We start from the raw sequence: 25,937 nt of genomic DNA, 5'->3' as shown, positions 1-25,937 counted from the left end.
GTGTGTGTAGCGGCTGCTTCGAGATCTTCCCGGGGAACCGTTTGTAGCATCACTCTCCTCCTGATGGATTCCCTTCTGGCCTAAGGTGCACAAACAGGCTCTTGGTGACACCGTTCATCCGCGCTTTCATGATAAATGAAGAGCTTCACCACAACAGCGACAACATGCTCCAATCGCTGTTCAATTAGAACTGAGTGGATTTCCGAGCGGCGCTCGCTTATATACCGATTGGTGATTTCAATAGCCTATTTTGAAAGCAAATTTAAGACTATTGAAACAAGTTTTTGGATCAGAAAGTAACAAGTATAGAACGCGTTGACATTTTATCTTTCGAATGAAGTGTTTATCATACCATTTCGTTCAGTTGTTTAGGAACTATTAACACTCAAAATCTCGGTCTCCGGCGTAACGCTTTCGTTTTCGAAACTTTGATTTTACACCCCGGTATAGAAATGAAAGACGTAGTCCTACGTCAAAAAAACGAATAGCTCCTTATAATTTTTTTTTCGCTCCGTCGATGGGAACACTGCATTCCCCACCTCGGGACGATAATATTCGGCTACTCATTCAGTCTAATCGGATGGTTTTTAGTGTCACGATGTACAATTTACAAGAACGTGTATTTTTAGTGAAATCGTATTACTCGAGCAACCGAAGCCTTAATGAAACTTTGTCCTTTTATGCTAAGAAATTCAACATTTCTTGTCGTCGATTACTTCCTCTTGAGACACGTGAAGGACCGTTGCTATGTTAATAAGCCACAAAATTTTGAGGAACTTAAAGAAGAAATAACTCGGATTTTCAACAGCATCGAAGTCGTAATGTTAGATTTGTGCATGAAGAATGTTGTTATCGAAGAATATTGCATTATTCAAAAAAGGGGTGGTCACATCGAAAATGTCCTAAAGTAAGCTTTATTTTAGTTTTTTATAAATAAAAATCGGTTCACTTTTGTAGAAGTTATTAAAATTTGTTGAGTGAGCGTTTAATCTGAAAGACGTTTCGACATTCATTACAAACTATTACGATTTCGTCAGAATCTCAATTACAAGTGAAAAAGCATTGTATGAATCTGCCATATGTTCAACCAACACCCTTCTCCATACATACTGTTGCACCGTTCCGAACCATATTGCAGAAACTCTGTAATAATAACTTGAAATGCTTAATGCCCTGATGATATAACTAAAGGGTTACTCTAAAGAATCAATTGGGATATTAATTTTATAGTTATATCATCAGGGCATTAAGCATTTCAAGTTATTATTAGAGAGTGTCCGAAATATGATTCTGAACGGTGCAATCATGATCCGTTCCAGAGATACCTTTAACCCTTTGCGGTCGTTTGTCTGCTCTCAGCCACCACAGCAAGGAATCTTCCTAAAAACCTTATTCAATGATGTAATAGCTTACATTTTTTCTAAACGAATTTAAATGTCTAGTGTCCTTTTCACGCATGCATACGAAGTTTCTGTGAACAATAGGTAACGGTCAGTAACGATAACAGTTTGGACTGGATTCAGAGCCGAACTGCGGACTGGCCACCAAAGTATTCAAACTTTCCGAGATTTTAACTAATATTTCGTAATTGATTTGATGTGGATATTAGCGTTGTCATGTTGGTTTTTTTTTCAATAATTATGGCGTCGATATTTCGCTTTGAATGACCCCAAAGTGTTAAAAACTTCAATGTAATCCTCCTCCGAAAATTCGAGTAGAGACGTACTCTTGATCTTTTCATAGATCTCGCCAATAGTCTCGTCAATATCTCGTCGATAGTAAATAAATCGGGGTCTCCAAATTAAACTTTTGTTTCTCAATAAGAAAAGATTAATGTATCGCGGAAAAACAAACATTAAATTGATTGAAAAATGAATATAATTTCATTGCGATAGTTTGTAAGGAAAAACCTTCAAAGCCTTAAATATTTTACCGTGTTCCACAGCCATGTTATGTTGAGCTTGGCGAAATCCAAGCGTTTTTTTTTTGTTGTACTTAGGACACGTGTTAGTCATGATGTCGCGAGGCGCAAAAAATAAAATAAAGGAGGATGGTGTTCAAGACACGATCACATTATTAAGGTAGGATTACGGAATTATAACTGGCGAAAAACAAACATTATAGAAATTTAAGGATGGAACTCTTTAGAAAAATATACTTGGTAGCACTGATAAGGACCGATGAATGAATAGTTTCACTAAGTTAGAGGCGCGAACGTTTCGCGAAGCAATATAATCTTTTAATTAGTGCTGATTTCCTAATTAACATTTATACCCAAATAAACGTTGGCAGAAAACATCATATTCGGCAGAAAAATGCTCTTTCGTGTGCTGAAGTTGAAATAAACAATTAAATGCACCCTTTTCAAAAGTTTTAAAATGTTTGTATGTATGGGAGGGGACATCTTTTTCTGAAGGTCAGCTTGTGATTGTATCGAAAAAAAGTCTAAACGATATCAAGGGGGAGATCGAACCAGAGCTGGCTTGAATGCAGGGCTGTTTACACGACCACGGGTTTTTTAAGAGCAAAAAAGAGAGCATAAACGTGAACCTATATCCTTTTCGGTCTGATCCCAGTATGTGGCAAAGTATGCGAAAAGGTTTGATGCGTGCTGATTTGCAATGTGGCTCTTGTTTTGCTCGCTCATATTGCTCTTATATTGTTGTACTAGTATGGGAGAGTAGCACATTTTCTGTTATTTTAAGCTCATTTAATTCAATTTAATTTAATCATTAAAGCAATCAGTATACCAAAACATGTGCTAAAATTATAGATCCACATGCTAATTATAGATATGATAAACATGTGACATGTACACAATTAAAATTCGGCTCTGTTGGAGCTAAAATGCTAATGAGCCTAAAATAAACCAAAGGGGATACAAAAAGAACACTTAGAACGGCAACAGAAAATTCGAACCATTCTGGCTATGTGATGGGGTGGCGGAGTCGACAGCAGACGCTACGGAACAAATTTTTCACCTTCAGTTTTCCAGCGAAGGATGCAGCTTTCATCGCTGAAAAATACCATCTTCACATCTGGTTTGAAATTGGCTACTCTTTGATTCCACTTTCAACCCGGAAACAATGCTCGAATTCACGAAAATCAATTGATCGATCGTCGAAAGTCGACAATAAGTCATTTACGATTTATGAATCATTCCACTAGCGACCAGGTGGCAGCGGCAACGAGGCTTTCCGAACGTTTAGTTTTCCTAATTAGCCTTTTTTAAGGCTAGAAGCGAAGCAGGGCAAGCACAATATTTATAGTGTTTCATTAGATTTTTGTGATTTCAATAGTTCGCTTTCAAAGCAGTTTTTGAGCAATGAAAAAATGTTTTTGGGTCTGGTCGCTGATTGGATTATTGAAGAATGCATTCGCGATTGTGGAATCGCGAATAGCTTGTTTATACTCAATAAATTAAAAACCGGCTTGTTTAGAATATATGAAAAATTGAAAACTTTATCCACATTGTCCGTAGAACAAACGTTGCATTCGCTATTTCTGATTGATTAATTGATTTTTGATATTTTAGGTTAAACCCCCTTCAAAGTTCATTCGCCTGTAGTCTTGAAAAAGGCCAATAGAAGATATTTTGATGAAACTCGAACTCAATTTCATAATGAATCGTTTAGTTTTCGTTGGAAACTTCGATTTTTTGTCCATTCCATAGTTTTCTGGATCCTCCAAGTAGTTTCTTAACTTTTATTCAATCTCATGAACCTACATTCGATTTCCCGGTTTGATACATTTTTCTTCTTATAGGCTTCAGTCATTCCCTTTTATCCCACTCGATACATTTAATTTTTTGCTTTTGAAGCTGTTTGAATGAGTAAAATTTCAAAAATCAACTTAACCGAATAAAATGTGACAAAACACTCCGTACGGCTATGGCAAATGTACATCCGATTCATTTAAAACAAATGTTTCTGACAGACGCAACGAATACACGATCACAGTTACTCCTGGAAAACCTATGTTGCACTAATACTGACGTTTACACATTGGTTATGTATATTCATTTTACAGTAAACAAATCGTTACGAATGTGATAACGAGGTACGACTATTGAAACTAGCCACGGTGTATATTGCACTGGATTCACAACAATTCGCGATGATTCGCAGAATATATTGGAGATAATTGTTTTTCTTAATATCCCTATTTTCTTCCAAAATGTTCAATTTTCTCTCGACCATCAATTTTTCTATGGCCGGAGACGGGCGCAACAGAATAGGAAAATATATTTACGAAACGTTCGTAACTTTGTTCAATATATTTAAAAATTACTGAAATGATATTACAGTATTGAACACTCTTAACCCTTTCACGCCCAAGGGAAATATTTTTTCTTTCTACAGAAATTGTTATCGATTGTTCAATTAATATTGAATCGATATCGATATAAAATACCGATATAATAAACCTTACTCTTTATTTATTTACTTTTTTGTTCCATAGGGAAACATATTTCCTATGAAACTATAGGAAACCTATACACTCTGCTTCGTTTTTCTTGTGATATTCTCTTACTTTACACCCACAATAGCTAAAATATTGTGTTGTATTGGCATATTTAGTTTTGGACATCTTATGGTCCTGAAAGGGTTGAAGAACCCTGGAATGTATGAATATAAAATACGGTGAAACGTTACATTTGACCGATTGTCACAGTCGACCAAACATCACATTCGACCAAGCGAGCTAATATACGAAGCTAATATACATGCTAGGGGGAAGTTTCTCATTTGTTTTAATTAGCAGGAATAATTAATAACAGAAGCGTTATTCCCCCATGTTCGTATCATCCCTGAAGCCGAATTGGAGACCCTGGCGAACTGTTCACTTAATTCGCCACCCTAACAACGTCGAACAAATTAAATTTCAAATCATTCCTGCCAAAGTTTCCAACTTTGCAACCCTTCTCGAAAACAAGCACATAAATCTTAATTAATTCGCCCCATTTTCCGCTTCTATGCCATGCCATTTGCCTCGTATTTTTTGCTCACTCTCTCTCTCACTCACTCACATCCTTTTCTCTCTTCCACAGATTGAAACTAGAATGTGATAAACTCGCCAGCGAGAAAACTGAAATGCAGCGACATTATGTCATGGTAAGTCTAAGTTTGTAATTGTTCTTCTTCGCAAAATCCACCGTCGGAAGTTGGGCGGACTGAGTCGTGCTGGGCGGCAAAAAAATACCTCTACTCCTTCGTCTCCGGCCGTTGATTGCCAGTTCAGTTTCATTTCTAGCGACCACCCACGAGACCGCCCGACATCACCCACCGTTCAGCCCTGTGGAAAACGAACGGTCCTAATACCGAAACATTTATACGACTCATTCTTCTCAATTGCTTTATTTTATTAGTCTCCTCTTTTGCCGCCTTTCAACAACAACAATGGAACATCCGAAAGGACCCGACCGCAATCGCTCACCCCTTGCCATTGCGTTGGCAGCTGCCTGCCTGCCAGCCAGCCAGCTTGTTCAAGTTCCTCTGCCACATTTCCAATCTCAACACAGAATCCAACCCGATAAACTCCCATCGCCACCCACACTCATACCCTGCATAGCATTAACTGACTGACTGCTGCTGACGATGACAATGATGACGATCCGACTTAAGAGTGATTGGAGAGCAGGATAAAACTCTCTGTCTGTTTGCTCGCCATCATCCCTCGTTTCGACCGAAACCATTACCATCGGCAAGCGACCACCGTTTCCATATCCTCGTCCTCTCCAGCCTCATCCCCATAAAAGCTGTTCTTTGACAAACTCAATTAGATCAAGTTTGCTCCTTCCTCCTCACTCATCCCGGTTGTTGATGTTGTTGCTGCTGCTCGGCTTCTTGCATTTCCATCGCAATCTTGTACGACGGCAGTCAGTGTGCGTTGGCATTCTCAATCAACAGACTCTCAGTCGATCTGCTCTCTCGTTTTCTCCGCCATTCATCTATCCCTTTCTCAGTCTCGCACACTGCCAAACACAGAAATTGACACAAATAGTTATACAGCACTGCTACGAGTTTTCTTCCCACCCTTTAATCGCTCCCTCGCCCACCCCATGCTCACACCGTAAAACGCGCGCGGTAATTGGTATTCCAATCTTTCGCTTTCCCTTTTCCGCTGCGTCGTCTGTTAGGGCAAACAATTTCGTTTTATTATTTTATATTTATTATCAATTAGGAAGCACATCCATATCATCAAGTGCGATCGGCAAGAGCAGGAGGAGAAAGCTGACGGCCATTTCCGATGGAAGGAAGTGGTTGCTTGTTACAATTGAAATTCGAACTGCGACAAATGGCTTTTTTTCTGATTTTGGTGCTGCTGTGGTTGTCGGGGACCATTTGAGGGAACACAAGAGATCGATATCTCTCGTAATATCAATCATACAATTCCAAGTTTATGCTCGTTGTAAAGGTGACATTTCACACTTAAAAAAGTGTTTAATGTTTTTTGTCATTAGCCAGACCGCTGAAATTGTGGATGGTGTTTATGGCGCCGGTACTGTGACAGCTAAATACGAGAAATCTGTTTTTTTTATTTTAATTATTTTTTTTTTAGTACAATACACTAAATTCGGGTCTCTACTGTCAAAAACGTTTGAAGCTAGCGATTGACCAGAAACGGCCAGAATTGGCCAACAGAAGAAGTGTTGTGTTCATCATGACAATGCAAGGCCATACATGTCTATAGTGACTCGTCGGAAACTCCAGGAGCTCGATAAATATTTGGTAGCACTGGCAAGGCCCGATAAACGAACGCTTGCACTGAAGAGCGCAAACGAGATCGAAGACCAATGAAATATCAATTAGAGCAAATTGTGAAATTAACTCTAAGCATTAACATGTACCGTTGGTCACTACACTTATTGACATCAGAGTAGTTTTTCAGTATATCTTAGCGAAATTCTTCTTCTTCTTGGATGGCAATAACGTTCCCAGTGGAACTTTTGCCTCCTCAACGTAGATAATAGTTGCGTCATTTCAATGAGTAGTACCTTGTTGAGATTTCTATGCCGGATAACACGCCTTGAATGATCACAGTGCAAGTCGGAGGAAATTTCTTTGACGAAAAATCCCCCGGCCAGAACGGAAATCGAACCCGAACCCTCGGCATGATAATGTGGGACGCTAACCACTCGACCACGGGAGCACAAGTGAAATAACATTTGAAAAATTCTCACTAGAAAATTTTTGAAACTTAAATAACTGCTTCGCATCCGGCTTGAAATGCGCTGCACTTTGAGACTACTTTTAACACGGGAGAAATGCGCGATTTCACGAAAACGAATAGAAAGTTAAAGTTACCAATAAGCCCAAACGTACTCCAAAATTTACACAAGCACTTTCCCAGCGAAAAAAAATAAGAATCAATTCGCTTTTTATTACTTTGGATATTATAATGCTTTTAGAATGCAACAAATTTTGTTACATAACTTTTTAGTACGGCCATCAAGACCTTGAAAAGGGCCGATGGTTTACGTGGTTTCATGGAAGCGAGTTAAGTATGATTAATCCATGGTTCAATCTTGTCCTCGCAAGAACAATACACAAGCTAGCCATACGTTGCATTAGAAAAAATAGTTATTAACCCTATCAATCTATATAAATGAAAATGAATCGCCAATTGTGTTGCTAAGCGCGAAACCCGAGGAAGGAATCGTCAGATTTAAGCCTGGAGAAGTTTGGAAAATTGAATTCTCATACGATATCGTTGTTAGTCAAATTGGATTTCGCGTTTGTAGCGCTATAGCGCTAAGCTTCGTGTTCCGTTAGTTTGAAGCGAAAATGGTATGGATTCTAAATTGGAATGAAGCGCTTTGAAAATCAAAATTATGAAAGCAAATCTATCTGTATGAAAAATATGTATTTTTCTGTATGAAATATATGTATTCCATGTATTCCATATGTGTAACAGAGTAACATATTTTTTTATATTTCTATAGAAGGTTAATCAATAAAGAGTTCTGCGATTGACCCACAAACGTTCGCTTAGAAAGTATTCATATCAAAAAATCGATTTTGGGCGCCGGGTCAGCTAGTATTTTATAAAAACGTGACCTGTTTTCTGATTTAGTATCATCAGTGAAGGACGAAACTCGTATAAAAAATGGATCTCAACATCTGAAGCAGTTTTCAATTTTTCATAGAAAGAATTCAACCTTTTTCTTTCAAGAATTCAAATACCTGTCATTTATCGTGAAAAGATGAAAAATCGGTCAAGCGGTTACATTTTTTTAATGAGTATATTTCGCGAAATCAGTAATAGAAAATAGAAAAACAGAAAAAAATGCATCTAAAAAACGAAAAAACCAAATGTGAAACATAATAGAGGATTATTTCCGAGACACGACTGCATTGTTGGCACAGGACTACGAAATAATGATATCCAATTCGCTTGTTTATCGCTTCGGGTGTGAGAATGCATCGAAATTTTATAAATATTTTTTAGAGGAAAGTGTTACTGACGGAGGATCCGATGTTATGCATGGTTTAGTATAAGCAGTTGGAGACGGTTGATTTATGATTCATTTTCGCTCTCGCGAGAACAATAAATAAGCTGACGATTTGTGTCGTATGTTGTGTCATGCCTCAATTTTTTCTTATGTCAATATACACATTGCACTGAGTATTCATGGCGAGTGCTATTGCGGCTGTCTTTTTCGCAGTTGAAACACTTGGACAAGGTATAAAAACAGCAACAATGTGTGTGTGTGATGCAAAAATACAGAAGTAATCTCCACCAGACGGCTCATGGAAATCGACGCGGTGCCTCAGCGACAACATTTTTATATATCCCATTACCATCTTATCCCCCACCGTATATCCGTTTCACCTGCATCATAAACTTTTCGGTCTGTCTCAATTTCAGTTAAACAACATTGGGAAAACACTGTTTTTGTGAAACATTTCACCGATCAATTTGAAAAACAGTATGATAAGCTGCAAAAAACTGCAATACATTACAATTGAAGTTCTTCCTAGCATGTCCGTCTTACCACCAATTTACCTACGTGGTATTACTCCTGACTATTGACGAATTTCATGACAACTCGTCTTAGGAGCTGCCACTAGAACTTCGTATTGCAGTGAAACGTTGTGGACAGTGTTGCCACATTTTCATCTGTACCGGAAGGGGTAAACATCTTTTTCATTTGCACTTTTTCTTCAAAAAATCTGTACCATCGAAAATATTCTTTATGAAGAAAAATCTATTTTATTAGCATGGAAAAATATTCATTTATTTTGTACAAAATATTACATTTTACTTACTAACTTCATATATTCATTTACTCACTACATATACTATATTTGCTGTAAATGTACATTATCATTTGCAAGCCTCGAATCACTCGTGCGTTTGATGATGCTCGTACATAGTACAGGGCGGACTCGATTATAACAGTTTCTGATTTCTTTTCACTGTATATAATCGAGTCAAAAAAAATTTTTTTTTCCTTTTTTTGCATGTATTTTTCGTTTTTTTGAATATAAAAGAGGAATTTGATTTTTGATTCATCTCCTTAAAGTCAGAAATCACTTTTCTCACATCAAAAAAAATTATCCAGATTCTCTCAGGAGGTGATAGACGATAATATTTGATGAAAAGAATCCTTCTACGCATATGCTCGAATTTCAACAATGACAGAGTTATAGAACTTTTTTTTTTTTTGTTTCGGGGTCTGTTGCCTCAAAGTAGCTCTATATCAAAAAGTACGCTACGGAAGACGATTCTGATGCTTTCATTTAAAAGATGAGAAAATTTAGTACAGGATATAGTAGTGGAACAACTCAATTAGTGGGTTTTAATAACATTTTGGAGGTGAAAAACTTAAAAGTTAATAATTTTTGATGTGTTATTATTAATTTTACCCTAAAAATTTGTTTCTATCAATTAAATTGAAGCTCACTAACCGCTCTACAATTTCTTCTTTGGCAGCCAACTTCTATCCTTCTTAATTTGGCTGCAATATCGATATTAACAATTCCTGGTGAAAATTCAAGCAAAATCTTCAAAAATCACGATTTTTACCCTACTGTACATTTGTCACCTAAATTTCACCTTAACGTTGAAAGGTTACATTTCTCCTTGAAATAAGTCACATTTGAAATATTAAAAAAAAAATTTTTTTTCAAACTGCATATAATCGAGTCCAAAATTGTATATAATCGAATCACATATAATCAAGGCTGTATATAATCGAATCTGTATATAATCGAGTCCGACCTGTATTTTTAAATTTAAATCACATACAGTCATTCAATAAAATTTTTGATCGGCAATTCAAACCTTTTGATCTTGAAATAGCATCTTATCGATGCTGAACCGATTTCGAAGCTTATTCATGTTACGATTATATTCAGAAAAAACGTATGCCGAGAAGTGAGGCATAGTGAGATCGTTAGAAACAAGGCATCGAAGCGCCGGAAATGTGAACGAACCTTTAATTCTTTCAGACATTCAATTTTTGTCCACCAATTCCGCAAATGTTGGTTTTCTAACACGGAAAATTGTTTGGAAAATCTGTTGGAAAAATGGTACTCAAGACTCAAATTACTAAGTTGGATGATTGGCGTTCACACTCTTACTAAACATTGAGTTATTAAAAGTTTCAAGTTTCCCTATGTTGCTTGATCAAATGTTTAGAATTCCAGATTTTTATCATCGTATCGTTGCTTTGTCGATTTAGATGTTTAGTTTGGTTATTTTTAAATTAGGAAAAAAAATCAATCGACAGTTTATGCATAGTAAAAATTTTAAAACGCAAACGAACTGTCATTTCTTTTCAGGCAACCGATTTTTGCCCAACAAAGATTTCTTTACGGAACAATCTCACATTGAGGCACGGTATTCACTCCCCATCACAAAAACCTGAAAACGCTTCTAATACTTTTTTGATGCTTGTCAGATTGGAAATGTTTCTGGGATTAAACACTGCAGAAGCCTTTAGGGTCCAATCATCAAAATTAAATTTTTGCCTCGCCAGATTTACCAACTTCACGTGTTATCTGTACCAAAAAATCGAAAAAATCTGTACCTTTCCAGATAAATCTGTACGTGTGGCAACACTGGTTGCGGATGTAAAGACATCTGATCATCTGAGCAACTTTGGAAATCTCAGTACAAAATTAGACTACTTTCTTTTTTTCTTTAATTTTTACAAAAAATTCTAACTCAAAAACTAAAAGACCTACAAAATTTTCAAAGAAGGATATGTAGTATATTTTTGAATTGTCTTGAAAAATATTTCAAAAAATTCGAATTTACACCTATAAAAATGTTACTAAAAATTTAAATTAATTTTTCTCCAAAAATATGAATATTCCACGAAATATACAACAAGTCATCCATACATCAAAATATGGGCACTTCTACAGCGGAGAAGTTTTGATATTATTGATAATTTAATCTGATTTTTTTCACCTGAATTCGATGAAATATCATTTGCGTGATTGTAATTCGACATCTTTAACTTCTAAAATATTTATTTGCTTGAGAATAATTTTTTGTTCAAGAATCTTTGAAGAAAGACTGTAAATGCTCTGATTTTACTCCGCACACACGTTTCACGAACGATGGAGAATCTTGTTCGGTGTCCTCCCACGCGAGAAGTGAGATATACAGCCATTTTTCTTCACGCAAACTTCCGCTAAACATTGCCAGATCTCAACTAGAGTTGTGTTGAGTGATACACATACTTTGGCTCGTTTCCGCTGGCTTCCTGTCACTACCGACTCCTGGGAAACTTATCTGCGACGAGTTGGAAAAGAGTAACGCCATACCGTGACTTTGTGCGGAACAAAAGCCGCGAACAGTGATTTGCCTTTCCGGATCATTGAATACTGGCGGTTGGTTCTTGATGGAACGAGAAGACATCCCACTGGAACGGAGTAAAATCTTGTTTCATTGAAGTTTTTGCCGATCCGTAGGACTTCGGTAATCTAAAATAATTGCGGTCTCTCCTTCGTTTTGTTTTTCATGAGGCGAGGATAAGATGGCACAAGTGTATCCGATTTTTTATCCGCATCGGAAAATCATCGCTCTGGAGCACGTTGTACTTTAGCTTTCATTTGTTCAGCGTATTCCATAACTTCGTTCGTTCCCATCAAGAGAGTGTATCCACTCTGCCATAGATCTAGATATACGAATGGAGGTTGCGAGAAAAAAATATACTTTACAGCTCTACAGCGCTACTCTTCGTAAAGTTCACTTCTCAGTCCATCGCGTCAGCAGCCGGTAACGGCCCAGCTCAGGAACATAACTCATAGTTGTACTCTGAAAATTCGTTTTTTCCTCTCTTTCTGCTTCTTTGCTTTGCCTGCTCGACTTGTATTTGTTCAGCACTTTCCATGCGTTGAACATTCCCACGTCGATACCAGCGCTGTTATTATTCCTCATGCACTATAGTTTGCATCTATGTGCAACACTAGACCCACTCAGCCTCTTTGGGGCCTTATGGGTGTGAGCAACTGCGAAAGGATGAAAAATGTAAGTACCATTCCAAAAGGGGCTTTCGATTGTGCACCGCACACATCCTGGCATGCATCATCATCGCCGCCACCATCGTCAGCATCATGATCATCATCAACGTCATCATGGAGTGATCATCGCGTTGTACGCCGTGTTGAAAGAGAAAGAGGCACCCATCAGCTTCGTTTGAAACCCACTAAAAAGTGGCACTATAACAGTTGCCCCCGTAGCACTTCACCGCTGCTCCGCACACTGTTCAACGAACCGCAAAAATCCGTTACGGGCCGCCGTTACTCGATGATAGTTGTGTGGAAGTGCTGTGTTGGGCTGTGTCCTGTCAGTTGGATATAGGGGAGCATCAAGAGCAAAAAAATGGCACACCGGCGAGGAAGCTAGCTAGTGAATATTTACCAAGTTATATACTACTTCTACTGCTGGGAGCTGCTGTTGCTGTTGCGACATCATATGTTCCATGAACTGGTTGAAAATAATCGGAAAGGGGACTGACGTGACCGCCGCCAGTTCACTCTTACAACGACACCAGACTCCCACTGTGGGTCCCCTTCCGACTGTTTGGAGAAGTGGGAAGAGAACGCTCTTCCATGGGCTCGCCGTACAGAGAGCGTTCGTGGGAATAGAAACTATACGGTGCGAGAAAAAAAAAATCTTAGTCGGGCATATCGACGGACTCTCGTTCTGATATTAAATGCAACAAATTTATTATTATGAATGTGAATATTTATGGCAAGCGTACCGCGTGCGTGCACCAAGTAATGTTTTATGTCCCTGTGAGCGTGATGTAGTGCGGTGTACCGAAACTCACTGCTGTGTATCTGCCGGAGAGAACTTACCCAGTGGATCGTTTTAAGCGTAGAGGATGATGCGTCTCCATGGAAAAAACATGTTACTGTGCGTCTCCATTAGAGTGTATCAAGTTATCATGAAAATATTCCTTTTTTTCTTACCACCTTCTAACCTGTTGGACCTATATTATCACAGCAAACATAAATTCATTGTTTGACTGCTTATTTGACAAAAATATTGTGTGCCTTTGTTCGTCATTTTCTATTGAGTGCCTTAAGGCAGTATTCTAGTCTAGAAATTTGAAAAAAATATTTTTTTTCGTTCATATTTCTGTAGTTTAGGCATTCCAGAATATACCCTAGAAAGGACTTTTCGAAAATCCTTCTATTTACCGAGTTAGAGCCATTTTAGTGATGCGGTATTTAACCTGGTACGGCCATAACAACTAACCTTAAACGCGTTTTTCTCGAAACTAGTTTTTTCAAACTGGCGTACACGATATCTCAAGTTCTACTAAACCGATTCTTGTCGAATTTATATGGATACAGTCTACAGGCATCTCTTTATCGGATGAACCTCGAAAAAATGATATTATTAAAATGTTGCTATTTTAAAAAAATCGGGAAACGTAAGAAAAAACGCATATTGCTTTCAAACGGCCGCCATTCTCTCAAAAAAGATGTTTTTGACTTGTCCGAGGTTCATGCGATAGCGGCATCTTTACTGATTTAGAATCTGTTCGTTTTTGTTTGTTTCAGATAACCAGACAAGCTGGAATCGTGTACGCCATGGCACAACTTTTTTTTTTAATGAACCCTCTCTCTTCATCAGCTCTTAACGCTTTCATTACGGCAGTGTGCTCCGCCGAAGTGCTACCCCTATACGGAGCACTGCGCCGATAAGTGTGCACATCGCGCGGGTGTGATCGAAGAGCAGTATGAATTTCATGTCGTCTAAAGACGACGCTCGTACACACAGCTCGTCGCGCGGATGTCGTCTATAGACGACGCTCGTAACGAAAGGGTTAACTATTCTAGTTATGCATATATTTTCTCCGATCAATTTTTGTTTTATTGTTGAATGATAGATGAACAAATAATGATATAACGGATAGTAAAAATATTCTTTGTTTTATTTTGACGGAGCTCGAAAAAACGTCCGAAATTCGTTACTCTACACTAGAATACCCTCTTAATGGATAAAGATCGTCGAAAATAGCACTTTCGGTAACAAGTCTCCGGAGACAATCTGAGAACTCAAATTGAATGTTTCTCATAGATTTCCTTTTCATGGAGGAATTCCACACCAAATTAGTCGAAAAACAAAAATTGATTTTAATATTAAAAACTTATAAATCAAAACACTCATTTTTCGATCTATTTAATCTATTTTTATTTGAATACTGTTTCACTTTATCAACTTTGTCTTATTTGTTTTTCAACATTTTTTTCAATCATCTCAATATCTTCATTGTGCATCATATTTCAATCGGACATCTGGTTTTCGGGTTACAATTTTTGGTAAAAAAGGTCAATGATTGTGGATACGTTCTTATGAAAAACAGTCGTAATTAAAATTGGTCATCTGATAATGACAATTGTTGGTTTAACTGCCCCCATATGAACAAAGTTTCAAAAAAACGGAGAGGGTCAGCAGATTTGGCATGGAATCGCTCCATAGTGAAAAATTGACAAATAGAGTACCCGCCAAATATTTCTTTGTTTTTTTTTTGCTAAACGCAAAAGTCTTATACCGTTTTGTCTCATATTCCGAACACTTAAGCTTTGATAGGCATTGAACAGTGTCTCATTACTCAAAATGGTACTTTTTTCCCGAATTGTTGGGTACAATAGAGCCTTCTTTTTCACTTGACTGCAATAAAATTCATTTACAAATACATATTCATGGTAGAAAACTAAAAAATGTTCAACCACATTTGTTTCAAATTCCGAACACCTCTTTTGCCTCTGACTCATATTTCGAACACTTTTGTTTCAAATTCCGAACAGCGAAAATGCCTTTAAAAAAAATCATAACTTTTGAACTACTGAACGGATTCATTTGATCGATATATCAAATTCAAGCCAATTAACTAGCCTTTTGCTATGCTATACTCACAAAAATTTGCATTTTGTTTTTGTAATTATTGATTTTACTTGCTTTTTTTTGAGAAAATAACGATGCTAATTTTTTCGGAATCTACTAACGCAAACATTTTAGTCACATTTTTTTGCAAATGCTTAGTATCATGAATTATACGCTGTATCGATACCTGTAATTGATGTTAAAATGAAGGCTATAACCCAAAGAATGTCGGTATTTTGATTATTCAATGATTTATAACATTAAAGTTCAGTAAATTTACATTTGAAAATGAAGTGTTCGGAATTCGAATCAAGCGTAGAAACTTGATTCATATTCCGAACAATACTTCAATACTAATTTTAATGAAGATTTCTGCATAAAATATCATTTTTTTCATCTATTTATTGTAGATTCTTACATTCTCTAGCACTTAACATGAAAACAGCAAACAAAATAATTGAAACGACTACGAAAACTGAAATATGAATTATGCTTGTTTTTTACGGAATTTGCTAACGCAAACATTTTATCTTTGGTTTAGACTGTCACTTTTTTGCAAATGTTTAATATTATACATTATAGGCTGTATCGATACCTGTAAATGATGTCAAAATCTAGCCTATATCCCAAAGAATGTCTGTGTTTTTATTATTCAATTATTTATAACATAAAAGTTTAGTAAATTTACATTTAAAAATGAAGTGTTCGGAATTTGAGACTGTTCGGAATATGAGACAAAACAGTAACACCAAACGCAATAATTCATCGAACACTACTTTATTCCAACCTATGACGATCGAACATAGTATTCTTTTTAAATGAGAAACAAACTTTTTTTCTTGTATGCAATCGTTGTGGAGATGTAACGAGTGATGTCTCGTCATGTTCACACCTGTTAAGGTCGAAATGAATAAGTACCTCGCAATTGGATGATTCATCTGATAATTTTGATGTCAGGCCTGACGAATGAGAGTGGGGAAAGTACGCGAATTTGATAGCGCTTATATGCTTTAACAAATAATAAAATGAATATCCGTTATTTTGTGTTTGTAGTAAAGAAAATCTCACAATTGATCGATGGCATTTGCGTTCAGATTTAAAAGCTTCAAGTCATCACGATTAATTTTGTTTCAAAGTAGTTGTACTTGAGGGAATCCGCGAACCGAAAATTAATTTTGGACACACCCACCTCGAAAATTCGACGTCTGGTCCAGGTTTAAAAAGCGGTTGTCGTTGTCATTCAAAGGCGAATTCGTTGAAATTGGCTAAACCGTGTGCAGCGTTCTCAAACAATTCCGTGAACGGCATACTATCAATCGGTAGGACCGTAGCAATCGTTTTAGTGAAACTAAGGATCAAAAGTCGCATTTGAAGTTGTTATCAACGATAAGGGTGAACCTAGGGCTGTCGAATTATGATATCGACAAGAAATTCAATGCCAGTGGAAGCACCGTCACAAGGATTCGTCTGCGAGAATGATTTCGTTCTTTTCGGGCCTGTAAGCAACCAAACAGACCACTGAAGAATCTAGTGGCCAGAAGACGTGCCCGGAAGTTGTACCATCGGGTTCTTACGATACGTGCGAAGTACGAAGGATGCATTCTCATGGACGACGAAAGACGAAAGACGAAATACTGATTATGGGTATCTTCCCGGACAAAAGTTTCCGGTCGTGTTGATGTCCCTAACAAGTTCGAATTCGTTTTTGCCGATAAATTCGCAAGAAAGCCTATGATCTGTCAAGGTATTTGCAGCTGCGGACAAACATCCCAGGTTTCGACTATGGATTCTTAAATGTACAAGCAGAAGTGCTTGAAAAAACATATTAATCCGTACATCAAAGCTCACAATGGGCCTGTAATGTTTTGGCCTGATTTGGCAAGCTGCCATTACAGCGAAAAAGTGCTACGAGAAAACGGGATGGATTTCATCGCCAACAGAGCCAACAACCAATGATGAATGGTTTTCGAAGAAAAGTTCGAGATTTCTTCAAAACCAAGTCGAAATAATTTTTTTGCTATTTTTCCTTCAAAGTGCAATAAGTGACCTTTATTTTGAGTACTCAACATTTTTATTTCATTTACATGGTTTCGAGACAGATCCGTTTTTTCCGTACAGATATTAAATGACTCGAGCTTAAGAATTAGCATCAAACAAGTTGCACAATATTGTAAAATAAGTAGAATTTCTTAGATAAAGGCATACTCTCTCCAAAAGTTCAATTGTCACGTCCTTCCAACTGCTTAGGAAAGAGAAGTAATGCTAGTTATACATTTACTCAAGAGAGGTGTAGATAACTCTATTGTGTTGGTAGGGAAGTTAAGCCATAGGATAAACTCAATCGGTTTATTGACGTAGATAAAACAATTTTACTTAGTGCAAACGGTATCTGCTGAGAGAAATGATTAGTGAAAATTACATGATACTAAATCGAAGAATGTTATAAGTGCATTCCGGCCTTCCGATCGTTGTCACATCACCAGCTGTATGAAAATAATTGGTTTGTTGAATTTTGGTTTTATTTTTACTGATGATGGGGAAATCCTGCGGGAGTAAAAGTGCTTTACCTATCTCTCCTAACACGCAAACACAAATACTCTATATCTCTTTATCATAACAATTGGTGTTCAAATCTAGACTTATCTCGACTTGGTGTTCAAAAGGTTTTTATATCCTCTAAAATCAGACAAAAATCAGTCAGTTCAATTAAATGATTTTTTTCACAGTGCTATACGAATAATTCAAGACAAGTGTGAAGTTGGATATGAAGAAATAGGGTTGCAGCTAGAGGTAGGCAAAGCGGTTCATTTCAGTGAGCGGCTCAGAGCCGTTCATTTATTAAATTTGAGCCGTTCATTTATTTTTTGAGCCGAGACTCTTTTGAATCGCGGCTTTTTTTTTGGCCGAGAATCTTTCAAAAAGTGGCTCTTTTTGAGCCGAGACTCTTTCAAAGAGCGGCTCTTTTTTTAACCGCGGCTTACTTGAACCGCGACATTTTTTGAGCCGAGACTCTCTCGAAAAGCGGCTCTTTTTTGAACCGCGGCTCATTTCTAAAGAACCGTGGATCGTACGCTCGTTCAGTCGAACCGGCTCAAATGAGCGGCTCGTGAGCGCTCGCCCATCTCTAGTTGCAGCTGATAAAACCAGAATCTCATTTCTTTTCAGATCGTTACTTAAGGTTCAACATAAAAGCTAATATACACCCAAACTAGTGTAGGCAGAAAAGTTGTTTTTTCTTATGTTAAAGCGTCAAATGCACAAATAAGCACCTCTTCATAGAGTGTTAAAATATTTATATGTATGGAGCAGACCTCTCATTCTCTCAGACTGAATGTCAGCTTGGAATTGTACCCAAAAAATCTCCAATCGATGCCAAGCTAGGATCTAACCAAGGTGAGCTCAGTTTGTAAAGCTATTCCCCACAACCAAGCTATCCACATAACCACTGGTGCTGTTACTCCAATGCACAAAAATATTACACCACATTATAAAATGGAATTAGATCTTACAAGTAAACACAAAAAGAGCTTTTTTGCTAAGAGTAAAACGAAGAGCGTGAACAACGTGATACCTTTAACCCTTTCGCGACGGCACACCTGTGTCATACTTTGCCACTTTCCACGATGGCATTATTAACCATTCTGTGTCATCTCACTTACAATAAACCCTGCCGATGCAAACCGTTAGGTGACTGCGGTATCGAGACGGCATTAACCGCTGGAAACTGATGAATAACTGCCGTGTATAAGCGAAGTCAACCTCTGTGGACCAAAAAATGGATGTCGTATATAGACGGCGTCAGCCGCTGTGATGCACCAAGTGACTGCCATAGAGTAGTGCGGGGTAAAGGTGGGCACCTAATTGTTGTCGCTCAATAACTGTTAGAATAAAAGCATATAAAATGCAGTTTGCTTACCAAACTGTAACTATATATATATTACCTTCGAAACGTAGTACAAGAATTTCTCGAGTTTTGTTTGTAGTTGGACAAATACCAATTTTGATACAAATGACAAATACGAACTTTTGCCCCATAGTGAGGGCAAACTGCTGGTGTAATAATGTGTCAAACATATACTCTGTTGCCGAATTTTTATGCTCGTTTGTTTCAAAAAGGCCAATGCGCACTTTTGCCCCTGCGCACCTTCGCCCCGCAATGTGGCATATATATTATACACAAACTCGCCTCTCTCTTAAATAAATGCTGTATCATTATGGGCGGAAAGCACATTTTTGTAATTTTCAAGCTAATTGAATGTAATGTATAAGGATGTCAAAAAATGTGCAGAAAATTTATTTTGGGTGTATATTTCTGTGATAAGTTGTTCAGTTACAGCAGAGAAGTTTATTCATATCTGTTCAATTCAAGCAGAATATTTCAGAATATCTCGAATTTTCAAATGGAATTTTCTTAAAAACGTTGATATCCTCGAAAAACTATCCTTTGCAAAATATTAGCTCAATCGGACTTCATTTACTAGTGTCGCAGACGCCAAAATTTGAGTTTTTTGAAAACCGAAAAATCACCCAAACGAGAAGGAGTACATGGAATCGCGGTGTTTCAAAAAACTTTTTTTTCGATGCCAAATGTCCTAAAATTACATAAAACGTCGAGATTTGCAGTTATCTCGAGTTATTTCTCCGTCAAAAATTACCTTTTTGTCATGATTTGACTAGGTCAGGACAACGTCTTTCTAAGATGTCGTGAGCTGTGCCAACAATTCATGGTCGACATTTATGCAAAGGTCCATCGACCATAATTCCTACGACACAATCAACAGAAGCGGCGTGAGGAGAATACATTCACCTGCGAGACGCTATCATGAGCAACACCGACACAGCCTTTGCTATTGACAGACCAAAACGCATGCATTGTCATGAGATTACAGCACGTGCGTTCAAACCTCATTTTGTCTTTAACCCGTTGAGCCTCGACCTAAATAGGGGTCTGACAATGAACTTTTCGCGTCGGTCCCAGCGAATCGATAGTAGACTTTTCTAAACATCATTTTGTAACTTTGTTGTTGTCGTTCCCAATGCCGACACTATCCGAACGAAAGGTCTACTCTCGGCCCGGTGAGATCGGCGCAAAACGGACGGAAAATTCAGTGTCAGTCCCCAGGGACCGATGCGACATATTATCTACAATTGACATATCTACAATCTTGAACGAAAATTGTCTCTGATAATGATTTTATGTTATGGATTAAGTTTTGACAGAAATACAAGGAGATTTATAGAAAACGAGCTAAGTTAGGGTCAGGGCTATGTCTTCTAAGTATTTAAACAACATTCCGAAACGTATTGAAGGTTCCATAACCTGGAAAACGCTATGTTCAGATCGTTGAGTATGTAAATATAGTAGCGTTCCATAGAGGCAATATTCGCTTTCCAAGCGTGCTGATACTTGTAGGGGAAATGGGGGTAAGACGGACATGTTAAGAAGAACTTCAATTGTAACTTTGGAAACTCATGTTTTCCAAAACATAAAAGCAGTTTCTTACAGTTCAATATACTGGTTCTAGAAATAATTGGTCAAATGTTCCATAATAATGTGTTTTTCCATGTTTTTTACTGAAATTAAAACAAGCCGAAAAGTAGAACATTTTTATCGATGCCGGTATAATGGACATGTAGTGGGGGGGAATATGGATGGGTTAATAATACACGAAGCGTAAAAGTTTATCGCTCGCGAGAGGAATAATTTCACTCTCTCTCTCTCGGTGTTTGTGTGTCCAGTAACTGAAATAGAACAAACAGAGAAAGCAATAGAAAAAAGAGTTGAATATTCTTCCCTTCACTTTCCCTCATGCGTTGGATGTGACTGTCCATTTCAACCCCACCAGCGCAATTATTTCAATAATTTAAATTTATCACTTACGAATAAATTTGCTTATCCGTACATTCCTAATATCGCTTCTCTGTCAACTCACAAACCGAAATATAACCATCAGCGAATTCATATTTGCAATTAAACCACTCAAAATGTTCAATATCGAAGCCGCCAAAATTACATCCTCACGCGGAATCATGTTTGATTTTCAGTTTTTGTTTCCCTATTCCACTTTTGATCAGTATTCATTGTCATAGGATGGTTTAAATATTATAGAATAGCATGTAGAAGAGTTTCCCATCAACAGAAATTTGAAATTCACAATGCAACTATACAAATCAACCACCTGTCCATTATACCCCCACTGTCCGTCCTACCTGCGGTTCCCCTATTACTTTACATTTTTGTTAATGTTGTGCTTTTGAATGGAAACCATTCTCAAAGAGAATCTTGAATATAATGCGAGTAGTAGCAGTATAAAATCTTTTCGATTCCTGAGCTCAGATATATGAGTGTCGCACTTCCCAAAATTACTCATGATTGTATTCTTTGTTAACTAGAAGGGAAATAGAATTATGAAAAAACACCTCAAACACTGATATAAATGAAATTTTTACGAGGCAATCTCTAGAGGAAAGCCGTATGTATATTTTCCCTCGAGTTTGAAAGCGATTTTTTGTCTCCACCGCAGATAGTACTTCGCACTGTAGTATGCTCGCATACCATATATCGATAGCGGTATTTTTTTGCTTCCTACTGCTGTTGTTGGCACACTGCTAACAATGTTGCACCACACCATCCCTAAAAACGTGTAACGCATTCATGACACCGTCGAAACCCGCGCAAAAACCCATCTCGATGTGGGAGTGGGGAAGTAGTGGGGCTGAGCCGTGTATATAGTTCATCCATCTGTTCAATCTGGTGCGGTCCTCTGTCCCATTTTATGAACACAGCTATGGGATTTTCTAACAGAACCACCAAAAGGATAGATGGTAGAATTTCCATTTTTTTGTCAGACCTGACCAACCAAACGCTGCCGCTGCTGTTGCTCCGTTAAGGCCGGTCAGCAAACATCATCCTTCCACTTGCGAAACATGTATTGAAAACCTTTTTTTTCTGTTTTGCTATCAGTGAGTTTTTTTTCGCGCAGTTCCGTAGCAATGGGAGACTTCCTATCGAACATGGCCAGTCACCGTCAGCTCAGCCAACGATGACTGGGGACCGAATGGACAATGTGTTTCGGAAACGAGTCAAGCAGTCTCCTGTCATGCGACAAAAATAAAATAAAGGGCAGAGGTTTCGAACGTTGAAAAGTATTTTTTCTTGACGGGGTTGGATCGAAGTTTTGATTCCACCTGTTTTGTATTGATGTTTTGCAACATCTGCCGCACATTTATGGAGAAATGAAAGCTCATTTCTGTTCCTGATCTTTGGAATGAAAGAACTCATGAACTACTTCAGGATTGATTGGGTTAATCTCTGAAAACTATCAGTTAACCATCGTATTTTGGCACGGTGTCGTCTTGGTCCTTGCCACCATTTCCCAAGTGCGCGCATATTAATATTTATGAGTCTACGTGGCCTATTCATTGTATTGAAAAATGGGGACCCTTTATCTGCTTCATGCTTTTTGTTTTTTTCCGCCCAATTTTCAAGATGACGGCATTTTCCCCCATAAAAGATGAGGGAAAGTATGTCTTTCACTTGTTTTATTTTGGTGAATCTTTTTACATGCGAGTCCATGTTACGGGAATTTTTCAAGCTGTCATGGAAATCGCGCATTGGTGGAGACGCATGGTTAATTCAGAATTTAAAGAACTTATTAAGATGATGTGTGAAATTCATATATTTCTATGGCTTTTTTAAACCAAATTTCATCTCGATTTGAATTTGGGATGACTCAAAATTAACACACAGAACACACTTAATTCCGCACAAACTTCCATAATAACACACCCACAGTCCCCGGGGATATTCTTAAGTGTGCGACTTTACGCTTTCCAACGCGAAGGCACATTCCCGTCGACCCAGTCGGCAATAAAACGCAAACCGGCGGCACAGGGTAACCGACGACACGGGAAAATAGCTATGTCAGAAAACGACTCACCCTCTCTACTGCAAAGTTGTCCTTCTGGTAGCTAGAAATTGGCGACCGCTTTGGCAGAAGCACCACGACACGACTTCGGCCACGATTTTTTTTTGCGTCTTTGGTTGGGAGGAAAAAAAAAGGGAGGGAAAATCACATAAAATAATAATAACTTTATATGAGCTCGGAATCCGAGTACTTTTTTGCTTGAAAAGCCGCCCCTCTCCATGTTTCCAGCGACAGTTGGTGAATATTTTCGCAATCATTCTCGCATGAAGCGCCAAAGTTGGTGAAAATGAGTGTTCTTCGGGTGTACGATGCGGCGGAGCGCTTAAATTTGCATAAAATATAAAAAAACTGAAATTTCCAAGTGCCAAGTGTTGAGCAGTAATGAAGTTTATGAGGCACACTTCGTGCTAAAGTTGAAAACTGCGGGAAGCGGAAATCTTCTAAAGCTGACTGGCATTTGAATTCCGGAAGAACGGATGGTTTGGAAACTATACTTCGTACTCGTGTCAGAACAGCGGCGTATGAATATCGATTCCAGTTAGATCCCTTACAGTTCGCCCGGTTTATACAACAATTTTCAAACATCGTTCCACCTGCGAAACGAAAACAGCAATTCAATCCGAAGCGATAAAAGCGGAAACTTCTCGTGTCCTCTTCCATCCCTCTACCAGCACGTCTCAACAGCTAGATCTGTCAATTCGATTTCCATCCTTACTCACATTTTCACTAACTCTCCTACACCCGGTATGCGCTCGGTTGAAGCTTAACCAACACGAAAAAAAGAACACCGGAGATCCAATCGATTCTGAAGCGAATCATGTAACAAAAACTGGAATCAACAAAACCATCCATCATGTCATCCACCTAACCACCACCGCTGCCCGGTCATCTCCCTCAGGGGAGTAAAATCAGCTACTTTCGTGTCTCCCCGCAACTCTCTGTCATCGTGTTCCCCGGAACAGTCACTCAGTGAAAGGATTTATCGCCTTTCACACCCCTCCCTCGCACTCACAGGAGTGAGGGGAAACAGGGCAGGATCATTTCCACCAACTTTTGGGGGTGTATCGATGTATCTCCATTGAACTCAATTTACACCGGTTTTAGCCGAATTTCTCTCTCACACACACACCCTTTCCTACATCCCTTCCGTTTCTCAATTTTCCACGAGTTTATTTTATTGTTGTCGGTGAAATTGGTTCGATGTGCAAAATCAACAACCACGTCACGAGTTGTTAGAGCAGCGGAAGGCAATTCATCCATCGTGGAGTAACTCAATTAAAATAAAATGATAAAGAAGAAAGGATGAAAACCTGAGGCGACAATCGATCTTTTCTCGCGCAAATTAAGGGAAGCGATGTGTGGATTTTTTGAACTTCATTCGTGTTTCCAACTACTTGCCTTTTTGTACTCTCTGAACTGATGTGTTAGGAAGTGTCTTGGTATGCAATGTTTTACTACTGGAATATAGAATCAAATATTTGGCAACTAAAGTTTGCGATCTGAAATTTGGAATTGAAAAATTGGAAAATTGTCCGAGTGACGAACCAGTAAATAATGCTGAAAAACACAATAATACAGCAAAGAAAATAGAGTCGAATGAACTTTGTAGTTCATTGGTTCAAAGCCTCTATATTAGAGAAAATCAATCAATCAACAATTAATTCAAAGCCTCTTCAATACGAAAAAGCAAAGCGAAAGCGAAAGAGCAAAAATAAGTTTAATTTACACGCGCCCTAATATTTTGTACCAACAAAAGGGCCTTACAAATTCTCTTTCTACCTTTTCAATTTGCAGCTTACTCACGCGTATTGATTTATTGAGCAAATTTCTGCTCTCTTTTCACGCTCTATAAAGTATCTATCCTTTCTCTCTGTGCACGCTTCTTCCGCTTCACATTCATTCGTTTCATTCTTCACACTGAGGTTTACATTCGTCAGCTTCAAAGTACATCGAAACAGTAATTTATTTGAGCAGTTTACATTCAAATGAAAGTTTTGTTATTGTGTCTACTCATTGGAACTAATGGAAGCGGCGAAAGGTTTTACAGTAGGCCAGCATGAGTAATCAGTTGCCGACGCCGGTAGTGTAATGGTAAGCGTGACTGCATTGTCGTCGTATGCCTCTTTCAATACTACTTTTTGGGCTTTATTTTTTTCCATCTTGGTATAATAAAACGGGTGAAACTTTCAATTGAAAGCTGCGAGCGTTCTTTTCGCATGTGAAATGAAACTTTTTGAAACTTTTGAAAATTCATCAATGATAGCTTCTGCTTTCCAAGTTCAAACGAAAAGAAAAAAAAATTAACGAAATAGCAAAGTAAATGTTTCAGTATGTGTAGTAAATATAAGAACACAGCTGTCCTTCTTCACATACGGCTGGGAATGCGCTGCACTTACACGCTCGCAATACACCAATCATCGAAAATTGAATGATCGATCGGGAAAAGTCACCAATAATCCCAAAAACACAATTTACACAAACTGTTTCCCGACAAAAAAAAATAATACTAAAATCAATTTGTTTTTTATTATTTCGGATATTACTTGAAAACTTTTTGAAATAATATTAGGCTGTCAAAAAAGTCCTGCGGTATTTTTTTTTTGAATTTTCATTTGTTCATAAAATTAGTTACAATCATCTGTTTTAAGT

General features: G+C 37.9%; 1 protein-coding gene across 15 annotated transcripts in view; it reads left to right on the top strand.

The window, feature by feature from the left end:
* The window catches only part of LOC129775334 (protein groucho), a 357,362-nt gene that overhangs the window by 199,427 nt on the left and 131,998 nt on the right, over window positions 1-25,937 (top strand). For all 15 annotated transcript variants that reach the window (XM_055779979.1, XM_055779978.1, XM_055779976.1 and 12 more), the window contains one exon: window positions 5,051-5,114. In XM_055779979.1, the coding sequence (XP_055635954.1) occupies window positions 5,051-5,114 (64 nt within the window). The remainder of the gene's footprint in view (window positions 1-5,050; window positions 5,115-25,937) is intronic.

This window comes from Toxorhynchites rutilus, chromosome 3 (genome assembly GCF_029784135.1).
Source record: "Toxorhynchites rutilus septentrionalis strain SRP chromosome 3, ASM2978413v1, whole genome shotgun sequence".
NCBI lineage: Eukaryota > Metazoa > Arthropoda > Insecta > Diptera > Culicidae > Toxorhynchites > Toxorhynchites rutilus.
Note: the sequence above shows the minus strand (reverse complement) of the source record. Positions and strands in the feature narration are given on the sequence as shown.